Source organism: Protomyctophum bolini (genome assembly GCF_963924005.1).
Source record: "Protomyctophum bolini genome assembly, chromosome: 23".
NCBI lineage: Eukaryota > Metazoa > Chordata > Actinopteri > Myctophiformes > Myctophidae > Protomyctophum > Protomyctophum bolini.
Window position 1 is genome coordinate 29,577,653 of NC_137884.1, and position 19,457 is coordinate 29,597,109.

The 19,457-nt window shown below is 45.9% G+C and overlaps 2 protein-coding genes across 4 annotated transcripts; one reads left to right on the forward strand and one right to left on the reverse strand.

Moving 5' to 3' along the window:
* The first annotated feature begins 427 nt into the window (after positions 1–427).
* Positions 428–11,915, forward strand: dennd6b (DENN/MADD domain containing 6B). Of its 2 annotated transcripts, XM_080757230.1 has the most exons (20): positions 428–682; positions 1,427–1,465; positions 1,575–1,617; positions 2,078–2,187; positions 2,328–2,408; positions 2,727–2,832; positions 2,930–3,009; positions 3,243–3,305; positions 3,813–3,868; positions 4,335–4,457; positions 4,582–4,677; positions 5,500–5,594; positions 5,711–5,776; positions 5,874–5,938; positions 6,124–6,213; positions 7,086–7,139; positions 7,655–7,764; positions 7,988–8,090; positions 9,950–10,024; positions 10,677–11,915. In XM_080757230.1, the coding sequence occupies exons 1-20, from the start codon at positions 536–538 to the stop codon at positions 10,797–10,799; spliced, it is 1,725 nt and encodes a 574-aa protein (XP_080613356.1). In that variant the 5' UTR covers positions 428–535; the 3' UTR covers positions 10,800–11,915. The 2 variants fall into 2 exon arrangements, with proteins under 2 accessions (XP_080613356.1, XP_080613357.1); XM_080757231.1 differs by lacking the exon at positions 4,335–4,457.
* Positions 11,916–12,020: 105 nt separating this feature from the next.
* gcc1 (GRIP and coiled-coil domain containing 1) lies at positions 12,021–18,762 on the reverse strand. 2 transcript variants are annotated; one of them, XR_013963621.1, is made up of 4 exons: positions 18,607–18,762; positions 16,874–18,025; positions 12,312–15,429; positions 12,021–12,259 (listed from the first exon to the last, which is right to left on the reverse strand). XR_013963621.1 is itself a non-coding variant. In XM_080757940.1 (3 exons), exons 2-3 carry the CDS (start codon positions 18,011–18,013, stop codon positions 14,077–14,079), a joined length of 2,493 nt encoding a protein of 830 aa, XP_080614066.1. In that variant the 5' UTR covers positions 18,014–18,025; positions 18,607–18,762; the 3' UTR covers positions 12,300–14,076. The 2 variants fall into 2 exon arrangements, 1 of the variants encoding a protein (XP_080614066.1); XM_080757940.1 differs by lacking the exon at positions 12,021–12,259 and having other exon boundaries at positions 12,300–15,429.
* Positions 18,763–19,457: the final 695 nt, after the last annotated feature.

Sequence of the window (19,457 nt, forward strand, 5' to 3'; positions counted from 1 at the left end):
TTTGCACCGCCCCTCGTTGAAAACAATGTAATTCCAACTCCATCTTGTCCCAGTTCAGGCTGCATGAACAGTAGTCTCGCGTCTGGTCACGCGAGACTACATGATCAGCGCTCGGTTTCTGACCCTTCAATGTCGCAACCTAGAGTATATGAGGTCGCAACGTTTAGCAATGTTGCTCATTCCACGGACGCGTGGTCATGACAAGCTGTACCTCGTTGTAAAGGTGACTAATCAACGATTAAAATGATGTAAAACACAATACCAATTGGTATTATTAAAGTGGAGAAATAATGGACCAAAGTTAAGTTTCCGGTCCCTCACGGATCACCGCCCTCACGGAGCACGGTCCCCTCACGGAGCACGGCCCGCTCACTAGAGGGCGCTAGAGCACCAGAGGAGGATTCTTACCCACAGCCGGAGCTACAAGCAAAGAAAACAAACCTTATTTTGCTGGTGAAAAGAAGAAGCAGCAGCAGCTGATATGGGATAATAATAATAATATTATTATGATGGATCCACCTCTGATTGATTGATCATGGACCCCCTGGACAGCCCCGGCCCCGCGGCGGCGGAGCGGCAGAGCCCCACGCCGGCGTCCCGCTCGCCCTGGGCTCGGTTCTCTTCGTGGTTAGAATGCGTGTGCGTCGTTACCTTCGACCTGGAGCTGGGACAGGCCATAGAGGTAGTGTACGGACCCCCTACGGACCCCCATTTAATGACATTTATAATATCTATCTCTGGGACAGGCCATTGGGGTAGCCTACAGCCATTAGCCTAGTACGGACCCCCCAGTTGTACTGCATGCATTTAGGCTACGGACCCCCCAAGTAATGGCATCTATATCTCTGGGACGGACCCCCAATTTATATTGTAAAATCAAAGTCAATTTAACTCTGAGAGTGTACAAATGGAACAGAGTTACAGACCCATAAGGGTCCATTTGGTTCCTATTATCATTTAGCATGGGATCCGGGCCGGGGACCCCCTGGAACTCTCTCAAGGAGGTACAGTCAGTCAGTCAGGACTGATATTGTAAAATCAAAGTTAATTTAACTAGTGTACAAATGGAACCAAATGGACCCGTTGCTTCCATCTGTACACTCTCAGAGTTACAGACGCATAAGGGTCTATCAGTTAGCTGGGGACCCCCTGGAACTCCCTCAAGAAACCCTCGGGGGTCCCCGGACCCCACCTTGGGAACCCCTGATGTAGCTTGTAGCATCTCTACCGTCAGAGTGGTGGTGCTGATGCAAGTCAAAGAGCCATGGAAGGAAAGGGTCCATTTGGTCACATTTGTACCGTCTCACTGAGTTACAAAAAACCACTGAGGGTTTTTTGACCGTGTAAATGTACCGTCTGCATTAATCATTGAGGATTTTAATTCACTGTACTTGGTCATGAACATGAATATATTTCTGTGTTTCAGCTTGTGTATCCCCATGATGTCAAACTGACTGAGAAGGAGGTACTTGTGAATCTGTTTTAAATAATTCACCGTCCTGTCTGGCAAGATTAATAAATGCGTGCTGCACATCATGAAATCATATCAATCACTCGCTTTTATGTTCTTACAGAAAAGCAACATATGCTACCTGTCCTTTCCTGACTCCTACTCAGGTAAACCTCTCCTAGCAAGACCTCAACACACACATCACATGATGCAGTGGCACTCACAGCCACTCGTGACCTAGAGTATGTGTGTGTGTGTGTGTGTGTGTGTGTGTGTGTGTGTGTGTGTGTGTGTGTGTCCATTATAGGCAGTCGGTCTATTTGGAGGAGAAGGTGCTTTTTGTACCCATGATTTACTTTCGGTGTTGGTAATATTATGACAGACTGAAGTGACCAATGTTGGCTGTGAATAAGTTCATGTGTTGCCTACTGTATATTCTGTACATTTAGGGCTTGTTTGGACTCAAGCACTGAGACACGTGATGTTTGGAGTGCGTAGTATATCAGAAGCAACTGAAAATATTTGTGTCCTTGATGATGTATTTTATAAATGTGGACTCAAATAAAGAAATCGAAATGTGTGTGTGTGTGTGTGTGTGTGTGTGTGTGTGTGTGTGTTCCTACCCAGGGTGTCTGGGGGACACTCAGTTCAGCTTCAGGCTGCGTCAGTCTGTCGGTCGCAGCGGTTACTGGTTTGGAGAAGATGCTTACAACCGGGACGCCCCGATCACTCTGCAGGTGAAGCCCTACCCCTCTACCCTCTACCCTAACCCTCTACCCTCTACCCCTCTACCCTACCCCCCCTACCTCTACCCCTAAGCCACGCCCCTTCCCACCCCTGCAGAGATGCTAACTTGCCCGTCTCTTATTCTCTGCAGAGAGAGCTGGCCCATTTCTACGGCTACGTTTACTTCAGACAGGTCAAGGACGTCTCCGTGAAACGAGGCTATTTTCAGAAGGTGAGGTTCACTGAAAAGCATACTCGGGTCTCTGTAAGATAAAAATAAAGAAACACTGGAATGTCTGCAGTGAATGTGTTGAACAGTTGTTCCTTATTCTATAGGGGAACGTTCACCATAAATAGCTGATCTACAAGATCAGCTATCTTTGGCAAAGAGATTTTGGTGTAGTGAAAAAAGAGCGAGCACAGTTGCAACTCAGCTCCGTTTTGCATTTTTACCAGATTGGTGTCGATATCGTCTATGTATTCAGTCACCATTTTATATTCCCTTCTCTCTCTCTCTCTCTCTCTCTCTCTCTCCACTGTACTGCTGCAGTCTCTCGTTCTAATATCCAGGCTACCGTACATCCACCTCTTCCATAGCGTGCTGCAAATTATAGCCCCGGAATATTTTGAGAAGTTGGAGCCTTGTCTGGAAGCAGGTGAGTTGTGAATGGTAGTGGTTGAGGTGAGAGAGAGAGAGAGAGAGAGAGAGAGAGAGAGATGGAGATCCACCCTGACAACCTGCTCTCCCTGCAGTGTGTAATGAGATCGACCAGTGGCCTTCGCCGGTGCCAGGGCTGATCCTCAATCTGCCCATTATGGGGGTGATTCTACAGGTAAGAAAATACATTTCACCCAGTGTAATAATTAACCCATTTTGGTGTTTTAAACATGTTATAATTTAGCTATTGGAAAAAATAGCAGATCTACAAGCTCGGTCTTGGTCTGCTATTTTTTTAATCTGATCTCAGGTCAAAATGGGTTAAGATTAAGGTACAGTAAAATTGGATTATTTTTCACGCTCGCATTTAAAAATATCTGGGTGAAAAGATCAACATTTCCTTTTCAGGTCAGGATCCCGTCTAAGAAGGACAAGGCAGGCGGGAGTCCAGTGAAACACGCCCCGAGTGAGGTACAAATATGAGATTAGAAGATTCCTAAAGTGAAACATTCTCATGTATATAATAATGTAACAGTAAGAGTGTACACTTGTAACCAAAAGGACCTGTTTAACCCATTCTGAACGGGAACCCATTTCGGTGTTCGCATCATGTTACGCTTTAGCTATTGAAAAATAGCAGATCTACATGCTCATAGCGCGTCACCGAGTGGCGCGCTACGAGCTTGTAGGTCTGCTAATTTTGAAAAATCGAAGAACGACTGACATTTTTAGAATCTGATCTCAGGTCAGAATGGGTTGATCAGACCAGTGTGTGTCCAGTGGAAACCTCGTATGAATCTGATCTCAGGTCAGAATGGGTTAAGGGTCCATTTGGTGAGACACACATACTACATTTGTTCACTCTCTTGAGTTAAAAAGGTATACATTTACGCTGAGGATCTTGCTGTGTACATGCGTCCGGGTATTTGGTTGTACTTCAATATTAAACACTCAATGTAAATGTCATGTTTTCTCCAGAATCTTCTACCAGCCCCAACGATGCTGCCTTCCATCCACGAACTGGACCTATTCAAGTAAATCTATCTTTGTTTTGACCTATTCAAGTAAATCTATCTTTGTTTTGACCTATTCAAGTAAATCTATCTTTGTTTTGACCTATTCAATGCATGTCCATATTTCATTATTTTCGGAAATTAATGCCATACTTTGTTTGGACAACAGTGTCGCGCAAAAATAGCCGATCTGTAATCTTACAACAACGCTTCGCATCACGACAACAGCACATTGTGAGCTTTGTACCAAGCTGCGAGCTTGTACACCTGCTATTTTTTTTAAACATTTTTTTAAACATCTTTAAAGTGTGAGAACGGTCTGATTGTAGAATCGGCGGAAGATTGTGACAAAAATAACAACTACAGCAGTGATATGTAATCCATTGACCTCTGACCTGTCCAGGTGTTTTCCAGTCAGTAATCCATTGACCTCTGACCTGTCCAGGTGTTTTCCAGTCAGTAATCCTTTGACCTCTGACCTGTCCAGGTGTTTCCAGTCGGTCCTGGTCCACCTCCAGATGTTGTGGGAGTTGATGCTTCTGGGAGAACCCGTGGTGGTCATGGCACCGTCGCCCACCACCTCCTCGGAGACCGTGCTGGCTCTAGTCAGGTAGTTCTGTCTACAGGGGCCCCTTAGCGGGGGAGGGGGTTCTGTGGCCTAATGCAGATCAAATTGGGGGTCCTTGGAATGAAAGGTGTAGAATGAGAATGAGTGTTTTGTTCCTGTTCTGCAGCTCCATCTCTCCTCTGAAGTACTGCTGTGACTACAGACCCTACTTCACCATCCATGACAGCGAGTTCAGAGAATATACCACCCGCACGCAGGCTCCGTGAGTCTCACACACACACACACACACACACGACAGCAGGCTCCGTGAGTCACATCATCAGCACTTACACTGGCACGGTCTAACAGAGACGCTATTTGTAACTCTAGATGTGTTTATATTGGGATGAATCTAGAGTTGACTCCCCACTCATCCAATGTGCGTTTGCGATCTGCTTGTCTTAAACAACGTTAAACTCACCAACATTGCAGCTGTAGGGCAAGCTTGAATTATCCTCTTTCAATCTGCCGAGCTTGTTTTTCATAAAAGTCCACCGTAGACATGTTGTTATGAGATACTTTCTGTCAAGACATTCTGTGCAGGTGATTCTTTTTCCAAGTGTTGGAGTTTGGAAGCGCTCTTCGAAGTCACTGAACGGCCCTGTTCAGAATGTCCACATAATGCAGGAGGCAGCGGCGCGACCCGTTAACGAAAACGAGTGCTTCCAAACTCCAACACTTGGAAAAAGAATCACCTGCAGAGAATGTCTTGACAGAAAGTATCTCATAACATTTCTATGGTGGATTTTTATGAAAAACAAGCTCGGCAGATTGAAAGAGGATAATTCAAGCTTGCCCTACAGATGCAATGTTGGTGAGTTTAACGTCGTTTAAAGACAAGCAGATCGCAAACGCACATTGGATGAGATGGGGAGTCAATGGAGGGTACCGTACTGCAACTCTAGATTCATCCCATTATAAACAACTAACGTACATGTCTCGGTGGAGGTCTCTGACCTCACCCTGTGGTGTGTTCCTCTCTCTCTCTCTCTCTCCCTCTCTCTCTCTCTCTCCCTCTCTCTCTCTCCCTCTCTCTCCCTCTCAGACCCAACGTCATCCTGGGCGTCACCAATCCTTTCTTCATCAAGACCTTCCAATGTTGGCCGCATATTGTGCGTCTGGGAGAACTCAAGATGGCGGGTGAGTAAAACATAGGCGTTTGAAAGTTTGCGTTATACTTTTAACATCTCGCAAAGTAAAGTAACGCTACATTAAGTGTGGACCGGATATGGTTATATTTATGTATTCTGTTCCAGGAGATCTGCCCAAACAGGTGAAGGTGAAGAAATTGGCTAAACTGAAGACCTTGGACACTAAACCAGGTGAGACACCACGCTGGTTTTTTATTAATTGATTTGTTTGTTGCGTTTTGCGTGTAATGAAGTATTCGATGTATTGCTTTTTATTCTCTCTCCTTAGGAATCTACACGGCATATAAACCATTTCTACACAAGGACAAGACTCTAATCAAGAGACTCTTGAAGGTGAGTTGTTGCCAAAACTACTAAAACTAAAAGTTATTATATGACCCAAAAGAATGTACTCACTTTGTTTCATCATGAATGCACAGAACATGGAAACAAACACACACAGACACAGCTCCACATACCATGTCAGGCCACTAGGTGTCGCTGTAGGCTTCCTGACGGTCTCCTTGTGATTTCTTCAGGGCATCCAGAGGAAGAGGCCTTCGGAGGTGCAGAGCGCCATCTTGAGGAGACATCTGTTGGAGCTCACTCAGAGCTTCATCATCCCTCTGGTGAGACTTCATCCACCAATATACTGTATATATACTGTAGTCTCTCTCTCTCTCTCTCTCTCTCAGGATCATCCACCAATATACTGTAGTCTGTAGCCCATCTGCAGCTACAACTGTACTATACTGTACTATACTGTAGTCTGTAGTCCATCTGCAGCTACAGCTGCTACCACAATGTCCTCTATTCTCCATATTCAGAGCGCAGCCATCTTGCCAGCAAGGTGACACTTCCCATAGAGAGCCCAGTCATCCAAACAGAAAAGTCCTCTCTAATTATATTACACAACGTCAAAATCACCAACATTGCAGCTGTAGGGAAAGCTTGAATTATCCTCTTTCAATCTGTAAAGTTTTTGTTTCATAAAAAATCCACCGTAGACATTTTATGAGCTCCTTCCTGTCAAGAAATTCCTTGCAGATGATGTTTTTGTGTGTTGGAGTTTGGAAGCGCTCGTTGACTATCACTCAACGGCCCAGGCGTACCACCTGTTTAGAATGTGCACAACTGCACATAATGCAGGAGGCAGCAGGAGGTCGCTTTACTGATAACGAGCGCTTCCAAACTCTGATAATCATCTGCAAGGAATGTATTGAAGTACATGAAGTAGCTCATAAAATGTCTACGGTGGACTTTTAGTAAACAAACACTTCACAGATTGAAAGAGGATAATTCAAGCTTTCCCTACAGCTGCAATGTTGGTGATTTTGACGTTGTTTAATATAATTAGAGAGGACTTTTCTGTTTGGATGAATGGGCTGTCTGTGGGAAGTGTCACCTTGCTGGCAAGATGGCTGCGCTCTGAATATCATCACATTGTCTCACATGTTGTCTTCATTCTCTCTCTCTCTCTCTCTCTCTCTCTCTCTCTCAGGAGCGGTACCTGGCCAGCCTGATGCCTCTGCAGAGATCTGTGACGCCTTGGAAGGTGAGGCCACTGAGGAACCGGGGTCTCCATCCAGGGGTCCTTGAGGCGTCTCCAGGGGTCCGGGGGTCTCCTGGGATTCCCGAGGGGTCCGGGGAACCAGGGGTTCTTGAGGGGTCCCCCAGACAAATGAATAACCGTAAACACGTGACTCAAGACAAAGGCGCAACGCGGCGCACGTAAAGCTTGCAGATCTGCTATTTTTGACTAATCTTGACAAATCTCTTGCAATGGACTTCTGCATCCGAATACTTTTTGTGTGTTTTGTTATACAGTAGAGTACAGTAGAGTAGGCAACAGGAGGCTGAATGGCTCTTAAGATGTTTCAGAGAGGAGATCCTATAATCAGAGAGGAACCCAGAGTTGTGTCTGTGTTCCATTCAGAGAGGAGATCCTATAATCAGAGAGGAACCCAGAGTTGTGTCTGTGTTCCATTCAGAGAGGAGATCTTATAATCAGAGAGGAACCCAGAGTCGTGTCTGTGATCCATGTGTCTGTGACTCTGTGATCCATTCCAGACTCCTCCGTTGATCCGTCCCTTCAGCCAGGACGAGTTCGTGGGGACTCTGGAGCACGCTGGACCTCAGCTCACCTCCGTCAGCAAAGGAGACTGGATGGGCCTGTACAGGTTGGTTTGCACCCCTACCCCTAACCCCTTACCCTGGCTTAACCCCTACCCCCTACGCTAACCCCTACCCCCTTCCTTACCCCCTACCCTAACCCCTTACACCTACTCAACCCCCTACCCCTAACCCCTTACCTGACCACTACCCCCTTCCTACCCTACCCCCTACCCACTAACACTAATGTGACGGTATTATTACCGTGATGCTCATCTCTTCTATTTCCAGGAGGTTCTTCCGGTCGCCCAACTTCGACGGCTGGTACCGCCTGAGGCACCGAGACATGACCCAGAAACTGGAGGGTCTGCATCTGGAGGCGGTCTGTGACGCTGTGAGTTACTCAACCAATCACAGCGTGGCTCTACAGCGGTGGGATGTCGCAAGTGGGATAATTGGCGAAACACTAGCCTGAGCTAACGCTAGACATTTCTGGAGCGACGCCTACGCGGAAGGGTTGACTCCCACTTTTAGGCCAGTGCAGCCCAGCATGCGTAAATCCAGGCTTTCATTTTTCGCGCAGACGAAATGAAAGCCTGGGTATCGAGGCTAGCGAAACACTAACATTTTAAGATTAATATAACATTAACAAATAGTCAACTTAAAGAATACTACATTACATTAGTTCCATATTGATCCAAGCCGGATTGATCAAAACATGCTCTGAAAATGCACAAGGCCCGACCACTGTTGGTTAAAACAATATATAAATAAACTGTAAATTAGATTTACTTCTGAAGAAGACGCTGTGCTTCAAATATTTAGTCGTATGTTCGTTGGTTTGCACCTCATTAAATGCAGTGTTTGTCGACTAATACTGAAAATAGCAGATCTACAAGCTCACAACCATGCGACACGTTGCGAGCTTGTAGATCAGCAATTTTTCGGCTGATCTGCGCCAAAATACAGACTAAAATCTTATGATATTTAGTCGACTAAAACTAGACAATGATGCTGGTTGGTTATGTTCAGTGAACTCAGCAGGACCTGTTGGGTTGGACCAAAGACAAGTCTGAGGTGGAAATTAACCTTAATGAATTAACCACAAAGTTAACAACTCTCCTTTCTACTCACCAGGACCTGTTGGGTTGGACCAAAGACAAGTCTGAGGTGGAAATTAACCTTAATGAATTAACCACAAAGTTAACAACTCTCCTTTCTACTCACCAGGACCTGTTGGGTTGGACCAAAGACAAGTCTGAGGTGGAAATTAACCTTAATGAATTAACCACAAAGTTAACAACTCTCCTTTCTACTCACCAGGACCTGTTGGGTTGGACCAAAGACAAGTCTGAGGTGGAAATTAACCTTAATGAATTAACCACAAAGTTAACAACTCTCCTTTCTACTCACCAGGACCTGTTGGGTTGGACCAAAGACAAGTCTGAGGTGGAAATTAACCTTAATGAATTAACCACAAAGTTAACAACTCTCCTTTCTACTCACCAGGACCTGTTGGGTTGGACCAAAGACAAGTCTGAGGTGGAAATTAACCTTAATGAATTAACCACAAAGTTAACAACTCTCCTTTCTACTCACCAGGACCTGTTGGGTTGGACCAAAGACAAGTCTGAGGTGGAAATTAACCTTAATGAATTAACCACAAAGTTAACAACTCTCCTTTCTACTCACCAGGACCTGTTGGGTTGGACCAAAGACAAGTCTGAGGTGGAAATTAACCTTAATGAATTAACCACAAAGTTAACAACTCTCCTTTCTACTCACCAGGACCTGTTGGGTTGGACCAAAGACAAGTCTGAGGTGGAAATTAACCTTAATGAATTAACCACAAAGTTAACAACTCTCCTTTCTACTCACCAGGACCTGTTGGGTTGGACCAAAGACAAGTCTGAGGTGGAAATTAACCTTAATGAATTAACCACAAAGTTAACAACTCTCCTTTCTACTCACCAGGACCTGTTGGGTTGGACCAAAGACAAGTCTGAGGTGGAAATTAACCTTAATGAATTAACCACAAAGTTAACAACTCTCCTTTCTACTCACCAGGACCTGTTGGGTTGGACCAAAGACAAGTCTGAGGTGGAAATTAACCTTAATGAATTAACCACAAAGTTAACAACTCTCCTTTCTACTCACCAGGACCTGTTGGGTTGGACCAAAGACAAGTCTGAGGTGGAAATTAACCTTAATGAATTAACCACAAAGTTAACAACTCTCCTTTCTACTCACCAGGACCTGTTGGGTTGGACCAAAGACAAGTCTGAGGTGGAAATTGTTGACCTGGTTTTGAAACTGAGAGAAAAGCTAGTAAGTAAACCAATTATACCAGTTATTAGTTTAACTGGTGCAATGTAACCAAACCTATTGGGAGGTCTGAGTGAAACACACACGGCTCCGATAAAGTTAACTAAGAAACCCATAGTTAATGTTATTCTCCATACCTAGGTGTAACTTCCAATGGCAGCTCATTCATCCAAACAGAAAAGTCCTCTCTGATTGTATTAAACAACATCAAACTCACCAACATTGCAGCTGTAGGGAAAGCTTGAATTATTCTCTTTCTATCCTCAAAGTGTTTGTTTCATGTTATGATCTACTTTGGGTCCTTGCAGGTGATTATTTTTCCTGGAGTTTGGAAGCGCTCGTTAGATATCACTCAACTTCCCCTGCGTACCACCCGTTTTGAATTAGCACATACGAGCTTAAATAGTTGTATATACTGTATGTAATCTCGTCAGCATTGGAAATGAGGGAGAACCTCAATTGCTCCTTTGAGAATAAATAAAGGTTTCAATCAAATAACGCCAAGAGGCAGCAGGACGTTGCTTTACTGAAAACGAGTGCTTCTAAACTCTGATGGAAACATGGCCGCGGTCTGCATTTGGGCAATTGGGCACAGTAAAATCAGCTGCATTTGACCAGTACAGATGATGTGTCTTTGTACCTGGTCCTGGTGCAGGTGAAAGCACGCAGGCAGCAGCTCCCAGTGAAGGACGGAGTTCTGGACAAGCTGGAAGGATACATCCACACCATGATCTCTTCACTACCGGAGGACCTGCAGACTGTGATCCACAGACACTAGATCCCTCCTGAGGATACATCCATCCACACCATGATCCCTTCACTACCGGAGGACCTGCAGACTGTGCTCCACAGACACTAGATCCCTGCAGTCCAACCTGGGTCTCCATCCAAAAAGCCACAGCTCTCCTGGACGAGGGAGACATTGACCTACTCTGGGCTGTCGTTTTTGTATTCCCTTGAAAGATGTTGTCATCACTATTACCTCTTCAGTACCTGCCACTAGTAGGATAGTGACATTACTATAATTATTATTATAATACCTCTACAGTACCTGCCACTAGTAGGATAGTGACATTACTAAAGTCTATAAAGTCTAGAAATAAATCTTATCGTAGAACACCGAGTTATGACCGATTTATGACACTTTCATCATGTTTCAAAAATACTTTGTTCACGTTGGAAACAATAGGAGGCTGTTATTGATTGATTTCTCTGATCATCTTGTGGCATGGATCATAATTAATGTATTACCGGTCCTGTACTCTTTAGTATTTATTTAAATCTCCTGCCTCTCCACAGTGGGGAAAATATTACTCTTTCTTCAGTATGGTTGTTGTTTGCATTTACTACTGTACGTTTTGTGTTATAATTGTTTGTTTGCTGGGAAGCCATTCTTTACTCTTACACTAGGGGAGGGGAGGGGGGGAGACTTTGAGAGAAGACTTGTTTCATGGCTAATGGTTTGGAAAGAACAAAAGTGTTTTAGTAACAGTTGTATGTATTCTGCATTTCTACTTAACATCAGCATTTACTGACTGCACAATTGACCATTTATTTTCCCTCTCCAGAAGATTAGTTTAACTGATTAGTTTAACTGCTGATTAGTTAGATTATAGTTTAACTGCTGTAACACGGTCTACAACTCTGCCCACTTGGTTACTCATCATGTCTCACACTTAAGAGTGCGTTCGGAAATGCACACTCGCCTATTAGTTTGTAGATCTGCTACTGTCTGTACAGTACACAGTATTATTATTATTATTTTTTTTTTTTATTAGATGCAATTGTGAGCAATAGCCAAGTAATACATAGTAAATACATATCCATTGGCCAATCAAATGGTTCACTGCAGCTCAACAGTCAGTGTGAGGGGTGGTCAGGAGATGTCTGTGAGCTCTGCGTTTAAAGGCCGTCGTCTGTGATGGAGTCCACTACATGTTCTGGTAGGCTGTTCCACACCTGGACAGCAGTGTGGAGAAAAGTTCTGTCCAATGTATGAGCTTGTAGATCTGCTACTGTATGTTTGGTGAAAGATACCAGCGTTGGAGCCTAGTATAAATTACATACTAGCATTAACTCTTACACTTCCAGGTTCCATTGAATGTAAAATGCACACACTTGACCTTACTTACATATTTACACTCCCTTTGAGTGTCTCCTATTAAATAGTCTAAATATTGTCCTTTTTCTTAAACGCTCTAATTTGTTTAAATGTATATATTTTCTTGAAGTTAATACCTTGGCAGTAAAGATGAAGTTAATACCTTGGCAGTAAAGATGAAGTTAATACCTTGGCAGTAAAGATGTGCATAATTTGCTCCTTGTCTTTGACTAATCTAAACTTTAACACAGACATTAAGTAAATTCTACAAATGTCTTCTAAATCCTGACAGTTTTCTGAAAAACCTCATGTTTCTATGTCAGTCGTTCTCAAACATTTTCATGTCAAGGACCCCCAAGATTATCTGTAATTGGCCGCCGAACCCCATCTGAAAATATGTAGATCCAACTTCCAGGGACCCCCACCAGAAGCAAAGATGTGAGTTAAAAACGTTCGCTGTGAAAAAATAATGTATATTAAAAGATTTGCGCCACATTTTCACGATTTTTCAAGCTTGTTTCAATAGCTAAAGTATAACATAATGCTTAAAACACCAAAAGGGGTTCTATTTTAGCACACCAAGTAAAACGTAACATTAAGACCTGTAGCTAAGTCTAGTCTAAGTATAAAGCAAGCCCACTGAGTGAATTAACAGGGAAACATTTATTTCAACAAGGGAATCAAAAATATAAATATATCCACGATATGGAAGTACTGCATTATTAATAAAAGTTATCTTTGAAAAGACTCATTGAGAAATTACCCACAGTGTTAAGTCCTTGATACTGTATATTATATACTGTACACAATACAAGAGAGCAGGCATTAATAAAGATATTATAATGCACACGATATAGAGCGTCGCAGTCCCGTCCCCTACCACCAGGGCCCAGGAAATGATTCTCCATTCATTTTCTCCATTCAAGCCAACTCTTGTCGTGACAAATCATGACAACAAACACAATTTTTTTTGGGCCGAAGAAATAATTTGAAGAAAAAATACTTTTTTTCTGACTGCGACGCTCTATAGCCTAATCACTCAAACTAAATTAGTTTGACAAAGCTGGTTTAAATACACAAATGATTGCAAGATAGAAATGTCTCATTTTTTGGAATGAAAGTTCTGGTATTAACGGCAAAGGAATGTTTATAGCACTGTCATTCCCTTCATTTAAGAACCAGCATGTTATAAAACGTGTTAAGCTATTCCATGTGTTCACTGACTGATGCCATGTAACCAAACTATAATATTATCTATTCCAGGTGTTCACTGACTGATGCCATGTAACCAAACTATAATATTGATTCTCACAGTAAACTACTAGGCCTTGTGTCAATACTTGCGTTTGACTGTGAAGTGAAGTGGTCTCTGCCCAAACGCCACACCAAGATAAATAATACCGTAGAGGGAAAAACCACATGTGAACAGTTTGGAATCGTTAGTTCTCCTTCCTTCGTAAAGCCCAAACCACTCCAGTTGCAACTCCTCGCAAACAAAGCTGTTTTAACTAACCGTTTACCGTAACCCATTCAGACCTGAGGACGATTCTACAAATAATATATTCTAAATCCTGACAGTTTTCTGGAAAACCCCATGTTTCTATGGCAGTGGTTCTCACAGGGTTAAACCCATGTTTCTATGGCAGTGGTTCTCTAACATTTTGATGTCAAGAACCCCCAAAATGATATGTGTATTTGGCCACCAAAAGATGTTGTTCCAGGAACACCTCACCAGAAGCAAGCACATTTTCGTGATTTTTGAAAAATAGCAGACCTACAAGCGCGGCACTCGGTGCCGCGCTATGAGCTTGTAGATCTGCAATTTTTCAACAGCTAAAGCATAACATGCTCAGAATGGGGTTGTTGCATTGGTGTGGTTGACCCTTAACAACGGTTCTGTTGCAAAGGACGGAGTTGCAACCGGTGTGGCTTCCATCCCTCCTCCAGATATCCCCTACCGCGCCCCTCCCCCCCCCGCCGCCTGCCACCACGACTGAGCCTGCAGCTTCAACACGGCCCGTTTCTCCGCCGGGCTGAAGTGCAGGATGGTCAGTATGGCGCCGAGGGTCTGCTGCCGCCCGCTGGGCTCGGGCAGCGTGAGGAACCTGTAGATGACGTTCTTCAGGTACTCCAGGTTGGAGCCCTCCCTGCCGCGGTCCCTCAGCAGCTTGTCCAGCTGCTCCCTCAGCTCGGCCGCCTCCGCCTCGCGGCTCTCGCCCTGCGCAAGGAGCTCCGCCTGCAGCCGGTGCAGCTCGTCCTCCAGGCGGTGTTTGAGGCGCCGCAGCGCGGCCACCTCCACCTCCTTTCGGGCCAGCTGCTCGGCGTACAGGAGCAGGGTGGACTCGTTGGGGCCCCCGGCCAGCCTCAGGGCCTGGGCCATGAGGTCGCCCTCCTCGTCCCCCCCGCCCCCCCGGGCGGCGAGGAGGTCGTGGTCGTCCGCCAGGGCCTGGTGGTCGCCGTCGTCTCCCTCCTCGCCCCCCCGGTAGCTCTGCAGACGCTGCAGCTCCCGCTCCTTCAGACGCTGCAGCTCGGGGAGCGTGGAGCGCAGGGCCTGCAGCTCGCGGTCCTTGTCGGCCAGCAGAGCCATGGTGCGGTCCCTCTGCTTGTGCAGCTCCTCCTCCATCTGACGCAGGCTGTCCCCGTGCCGGGCCTCGCAGCGCTGCAGGTCCCGCCCGTGGCTCTGCTGCAGAGCGGCCCGTTCTGCAGTCCTCTCCTCCAGGGCCCGGCGCTGCTCGCTCTCCGCCTGGTCGCTGTGGATCCGGAGGTCGATGTACTTCTCCTTGAGCTGGGCCAGCTGGTCGCGGGTCTCCTCCAGCTCCTTGGCCTGGCAGCCGTCCTTGGTGTTCTTGTTCTTCAGCACCACCTGGGCCCGCGACTTGTAGCGCTCGAACTCCTCCTTCAGCTGCCGCAGCTCCTGCTGGTAGTAGAGGGCCGAGGCCTTCTCGCCGTCCGAAGCCTTCAGCGTCTCCGTCTCCGTCTCCAGCGTCTTCTCGGGGTTGGGGTTCCTCTGAGAGGCCATCAGCAGCAGCCGTTTCACCTTCTCCATCTTCTCCTTCAGGGCGTTGACGTCCAGGTTGGCCTCGTCTATGTTCAGGTCGGAGGAGCTCCGGTTGGCCAGGGTCTTGTTCTCCGTGTCCAGCTGAAGGATGCGCTCCCTCAGCCGGTGGGCCGTCTGCTGGTCTCTCTGCCGGGTCTTCTCGCCCGCGCCCAGCAGCTCAGAGAGCTCCGACACGCGCTCCTCCAGACTGGAGACCCTACCTTCCTCTGCCTGGGTTTGGTCCCGCGCCCGCTCATCCGCCTGCGTCGCCTGCCAGAGGAGAAAGAACACACAAACAGTTAGCCAATTAGCAAGAGCAACTAGTCTAGTTTTGCAAGCTGTTAATTTTTTCACCTAAACGTCATCAGTGATGTTCATTGCAATGCCATTTCAATGCCATTGGTCATGATATTTGCATATAAATACCCCCCACAGAGGCTGAAATTCACACAAATTAATTTTTTCTGGACCTTTTGACCTTTAACCCTAATAAAAGTAAGTAAAATTATTGTAATATATGTTTTTTGTGATCATTAGAATGTCTAGAACATGTTTTATTCATTATTGTGAAAGATATCCCCCAAATGTAAATTATATATTATTATATAATTATTATAAATTTTTCATCAAACTTTATATTTTTTTAACATATTTTCTAGTCCTAGTCCTAGTAGTACAAAGTAGTAGTAAGGTTGAAATCTATTTTTTGCAAGTAGAAATTAATGCGGGTCTTAGAGGGTTAAGTGGGAGATTCATTTTTTTAGACCGTTTTGACCTGGGAAGGATTCTAAAAAATGTCTTCTAAATCCTGACAGTTTTCTGAAAATCATGTCAAAGACTGGTACTTGGCCAACCCCCATCTGAAAATATGTTGTTCCAGGAACCCCTCAGAAGCAAAGATTTCGTGAGAGAATCGTGAAAATGTGGCACAAATCTTTATTTATATATATATATATATATATATATATATAAAGATTTGTGCCACATTTTCACGATTCTTTTAAAAATAGCAGACCTACAAGTAGCGCGGCACTATGAACTAGATTTTCTATTTGTCAATAGCTAAAGTTTAACATAATGCTTAAAACACCAAAAGGGGTTCCCGCCCAGAATGGGTTAATCGTGTATATTATGATATTTTACAAACCTTTCTGATCTCCAGCTGTTAAGTGGGAGATTTTAGCTGTTGAAAAATAGCAGATCTACAAGCTTGTAGGTCTGCTATTTTTGAAAAATGGCACAAATCTTTGAATACGGTATATATATTCTTTCTGAGCCAAAGTTTTTAACTCCAATCTTTGCTACTGGGAGGTCCCTGGAACAACAAATCTTCAGATGGGGGTCGGCGGGCAATTACATAATAATCTTGGGGCTCCTTCACATGAAAATGTTTGAGAACCACTGACATATTTTTATTATTTGAATCATTAATAAGGTGGGCATAATAATAAGCTTCGGCTTCAGCCCAAACCTTTTCAGTCAAACTGTAATTCTGTAAACCCTCATTCTGAAATGTACTGTAACTGTACTGTAAATGACTGAGATAAATAAACTTAACTAAACTAACATAAAAACATGGGTTTTTCAGAAAACTGTCATGATTTCAAATTTTGTAGAATCGTCCTCCGGTCTAAAACACCATAAGGGGTTCCTGCCCAGAACGTGTAAATCGTGTAAATATTGTGTATAATTATATTCATGATATTTTCCAAACCTTTCTGATCTCCAGCTGCAGCTGCTGCTGATAGTGGTCTTTGAGCTCCAACAGCTCCCGCTGCAGCTCCTCCACCCGGGGGTCCGGCCTGCAGGCCTCCTCCTCCGCGGCCCGCAGGCTGCTCCTCATCTCCTCCCGCTCCCGCAGCGTCTCCCTGAGGCGCGCCTCGTACTCCGCCCCCTGCTCCGCCGCCTGGGTGAACTCCAGCAGCGTCTCCTTGGCGTCCTCCAGCCTCAGCTCCGCGTCCTGCCTCAGGTCCCTCTCCTCCTGCAGCAGCTTCTGCAGCTCCCGGAGCATGAGGACGTGGTCGCCCTGCTCCTGGGCCCTCTCGTGCTGCTGGGTGATGACGCGCGCCTTGCTCTCCGCCAGCTGCCCGTCCCGGGCCAGCAGCTCGGCCTCGTGCTGCCGCCGGGCCTCGTCCAGCCGGGCCTGGAGCTCCTCGCGCTCCTGTTTCACCACCCGCTTGTCGGCCTGGAAGCTGGCCTCCATCCGGGACTTCTCCTGGGAGACGGTGGCCAGCGAGCTGGTGAGGGTGTTGAGCTGAGTCCTCAGCTGGAGGACTCTCCTGTCCTCCGTGGGGGCGCCACAGAGGGGGGGCGTGGGCGGGGGCCCGCCGCCGCCGCTGCTGCTGCTGGAGCTGATGCCGCTCTCCGAGCCGCTGGCCTCCGTCTGTCCGCCGCCACCACCACCAGGGGGCGCCGCCACGCCGCCGGCCTCGCCCGGCCCCTGCTCCTCGTCCGCCCGCTCGCCTCCTCGGGCGCTCACGCTGGCGACGCTGGGGGGCGTGGCCGAGGAGGAGGAGGCGGCCGTGTCCACGCTGTCCTCGCTGTGCACGGAGCAGCGGTCATCCGGGAGGTCGGAGGTCACGGAGGCGGAGCCGACTCCGCTGACGTCGTCCTCGTCGTCGTCCCCGCCGCCCCCCCGCTGGCCGCCGAGGTCCACCTCCTGGGAGACGGTCAGAACCTTCAGGCTGGCCTCCAGCGCCTCCTTCTCCTTCAGGAGGCTCTTGTAGGCCCGGACCACGTCCTTCAGACGGTTCTGGTACTGACCCAGCTGCTTCTTCTGGGTGTCGATGGTGTCCAGCAGCTCCTTCTTGCCGGGCCCTCCGCCGCCCCCGAAACTCATCCCAAACTTCTCCATGGCTTTGTTCAGCTGCAGAGGCATGACAGGAACACAGATTAACTATGGTAACAATCTAGACTCAGCAGAGACAGCTCCTGATATCAACTGAAGGTCAGAGCACCGATTAAAGCCAGATCTGGCTGTCTTCAGTGTCTTTCTGCACTGTTCTTCATTGTGTACGCCAAGTCGCCAGCGATGTGACGTCACGCTTCCACGCGTTTCCATGGTTACAGTGACGCTATGTTGACAGCGACGTTGCAATGGACACGTCACTCAGAAACGACCGCAGCGTCACGGTGGCTACGTGTATACTGACGTGACGTGTGTATTTATAACTACGTTAGCATTTTGTTTATCTAAACAGCATTAGCTTGACTGAGTTTCACAACAACAATTACAGAACACTCACTTTATAATAAAATAACACACAGTGAGACCATGTTGTTGTTGTCGCTGCACGGAGAACATAATGGCTTCATAAATACATCACACACAGTTAGCTAGCATTAGCGTTAGCTGAGCAGTACATTACATTACCAACAATAACACACAGTTAGCTAGCATTAACGTTAGCTTTATAGTTTCCATACCGAGGCTCATATCATTCCTACCTCTGAATCATGGCAGAATCATCAGGACTTCTTTGAAGTGGAACCATGCAACAGATGGATTATTGATGAAGAGCAAAGAAAACCGTTCGAAATGTAACTGTAATTTCAGTTCACTGTAGTTTAGTTGTCTACAGTGGACGTCAGAGAGCCGCCATGTTGGATGGGTGGGGGGAGGGGGGGCGGGCAGACAGTGGGCAGTCACATGGCACATTATATTATATATAAATAGAATATAATACTACTACTATAGGCCTGCACATATTTATAACCTGCAACACACCCTGCTCCTGCTTGATTTCAATCCACTTCTCGAATAATGTTACTTATTATTGTGTCATTAATGTTACCGGTCGCTGCAGCTCGTTTAACTAGTAAAACTAAAAACAGACGCGGACTGTGAAGGCGGCCATTTTTGGAAGGTCTAAAATTCTTCCCATGTTCGGCTTTTAGATATATTGTGTAAATAACAAAAGTGATTTAGAACATGTTTTGACTTCATTTGTATTATTATGTACATACAAACATACAAATATTATTAAGTTCATCATCATGTATCATTGTCTTTAACCCTATATGCTTTAACCTTGATTTGAACAAAAATAAATAAAAATAGTACAATAGTACCACATTGATAAAGGTTTTCACGAGGTAAAAATAATATACTGTCGACATGTTTTGTTATTTTTTGTAATTATTTTTAAATAAAGTTAAATGGGGAAAAAACGAGTGACGTCAATAATTCCGCGTTGGCCTGGACTGGACGTGGCATCAAGGAGGAGACTCTGCTGCGCACGCACGCACGCACGCACACACACACACACACACACACACACACACACACACACACACGG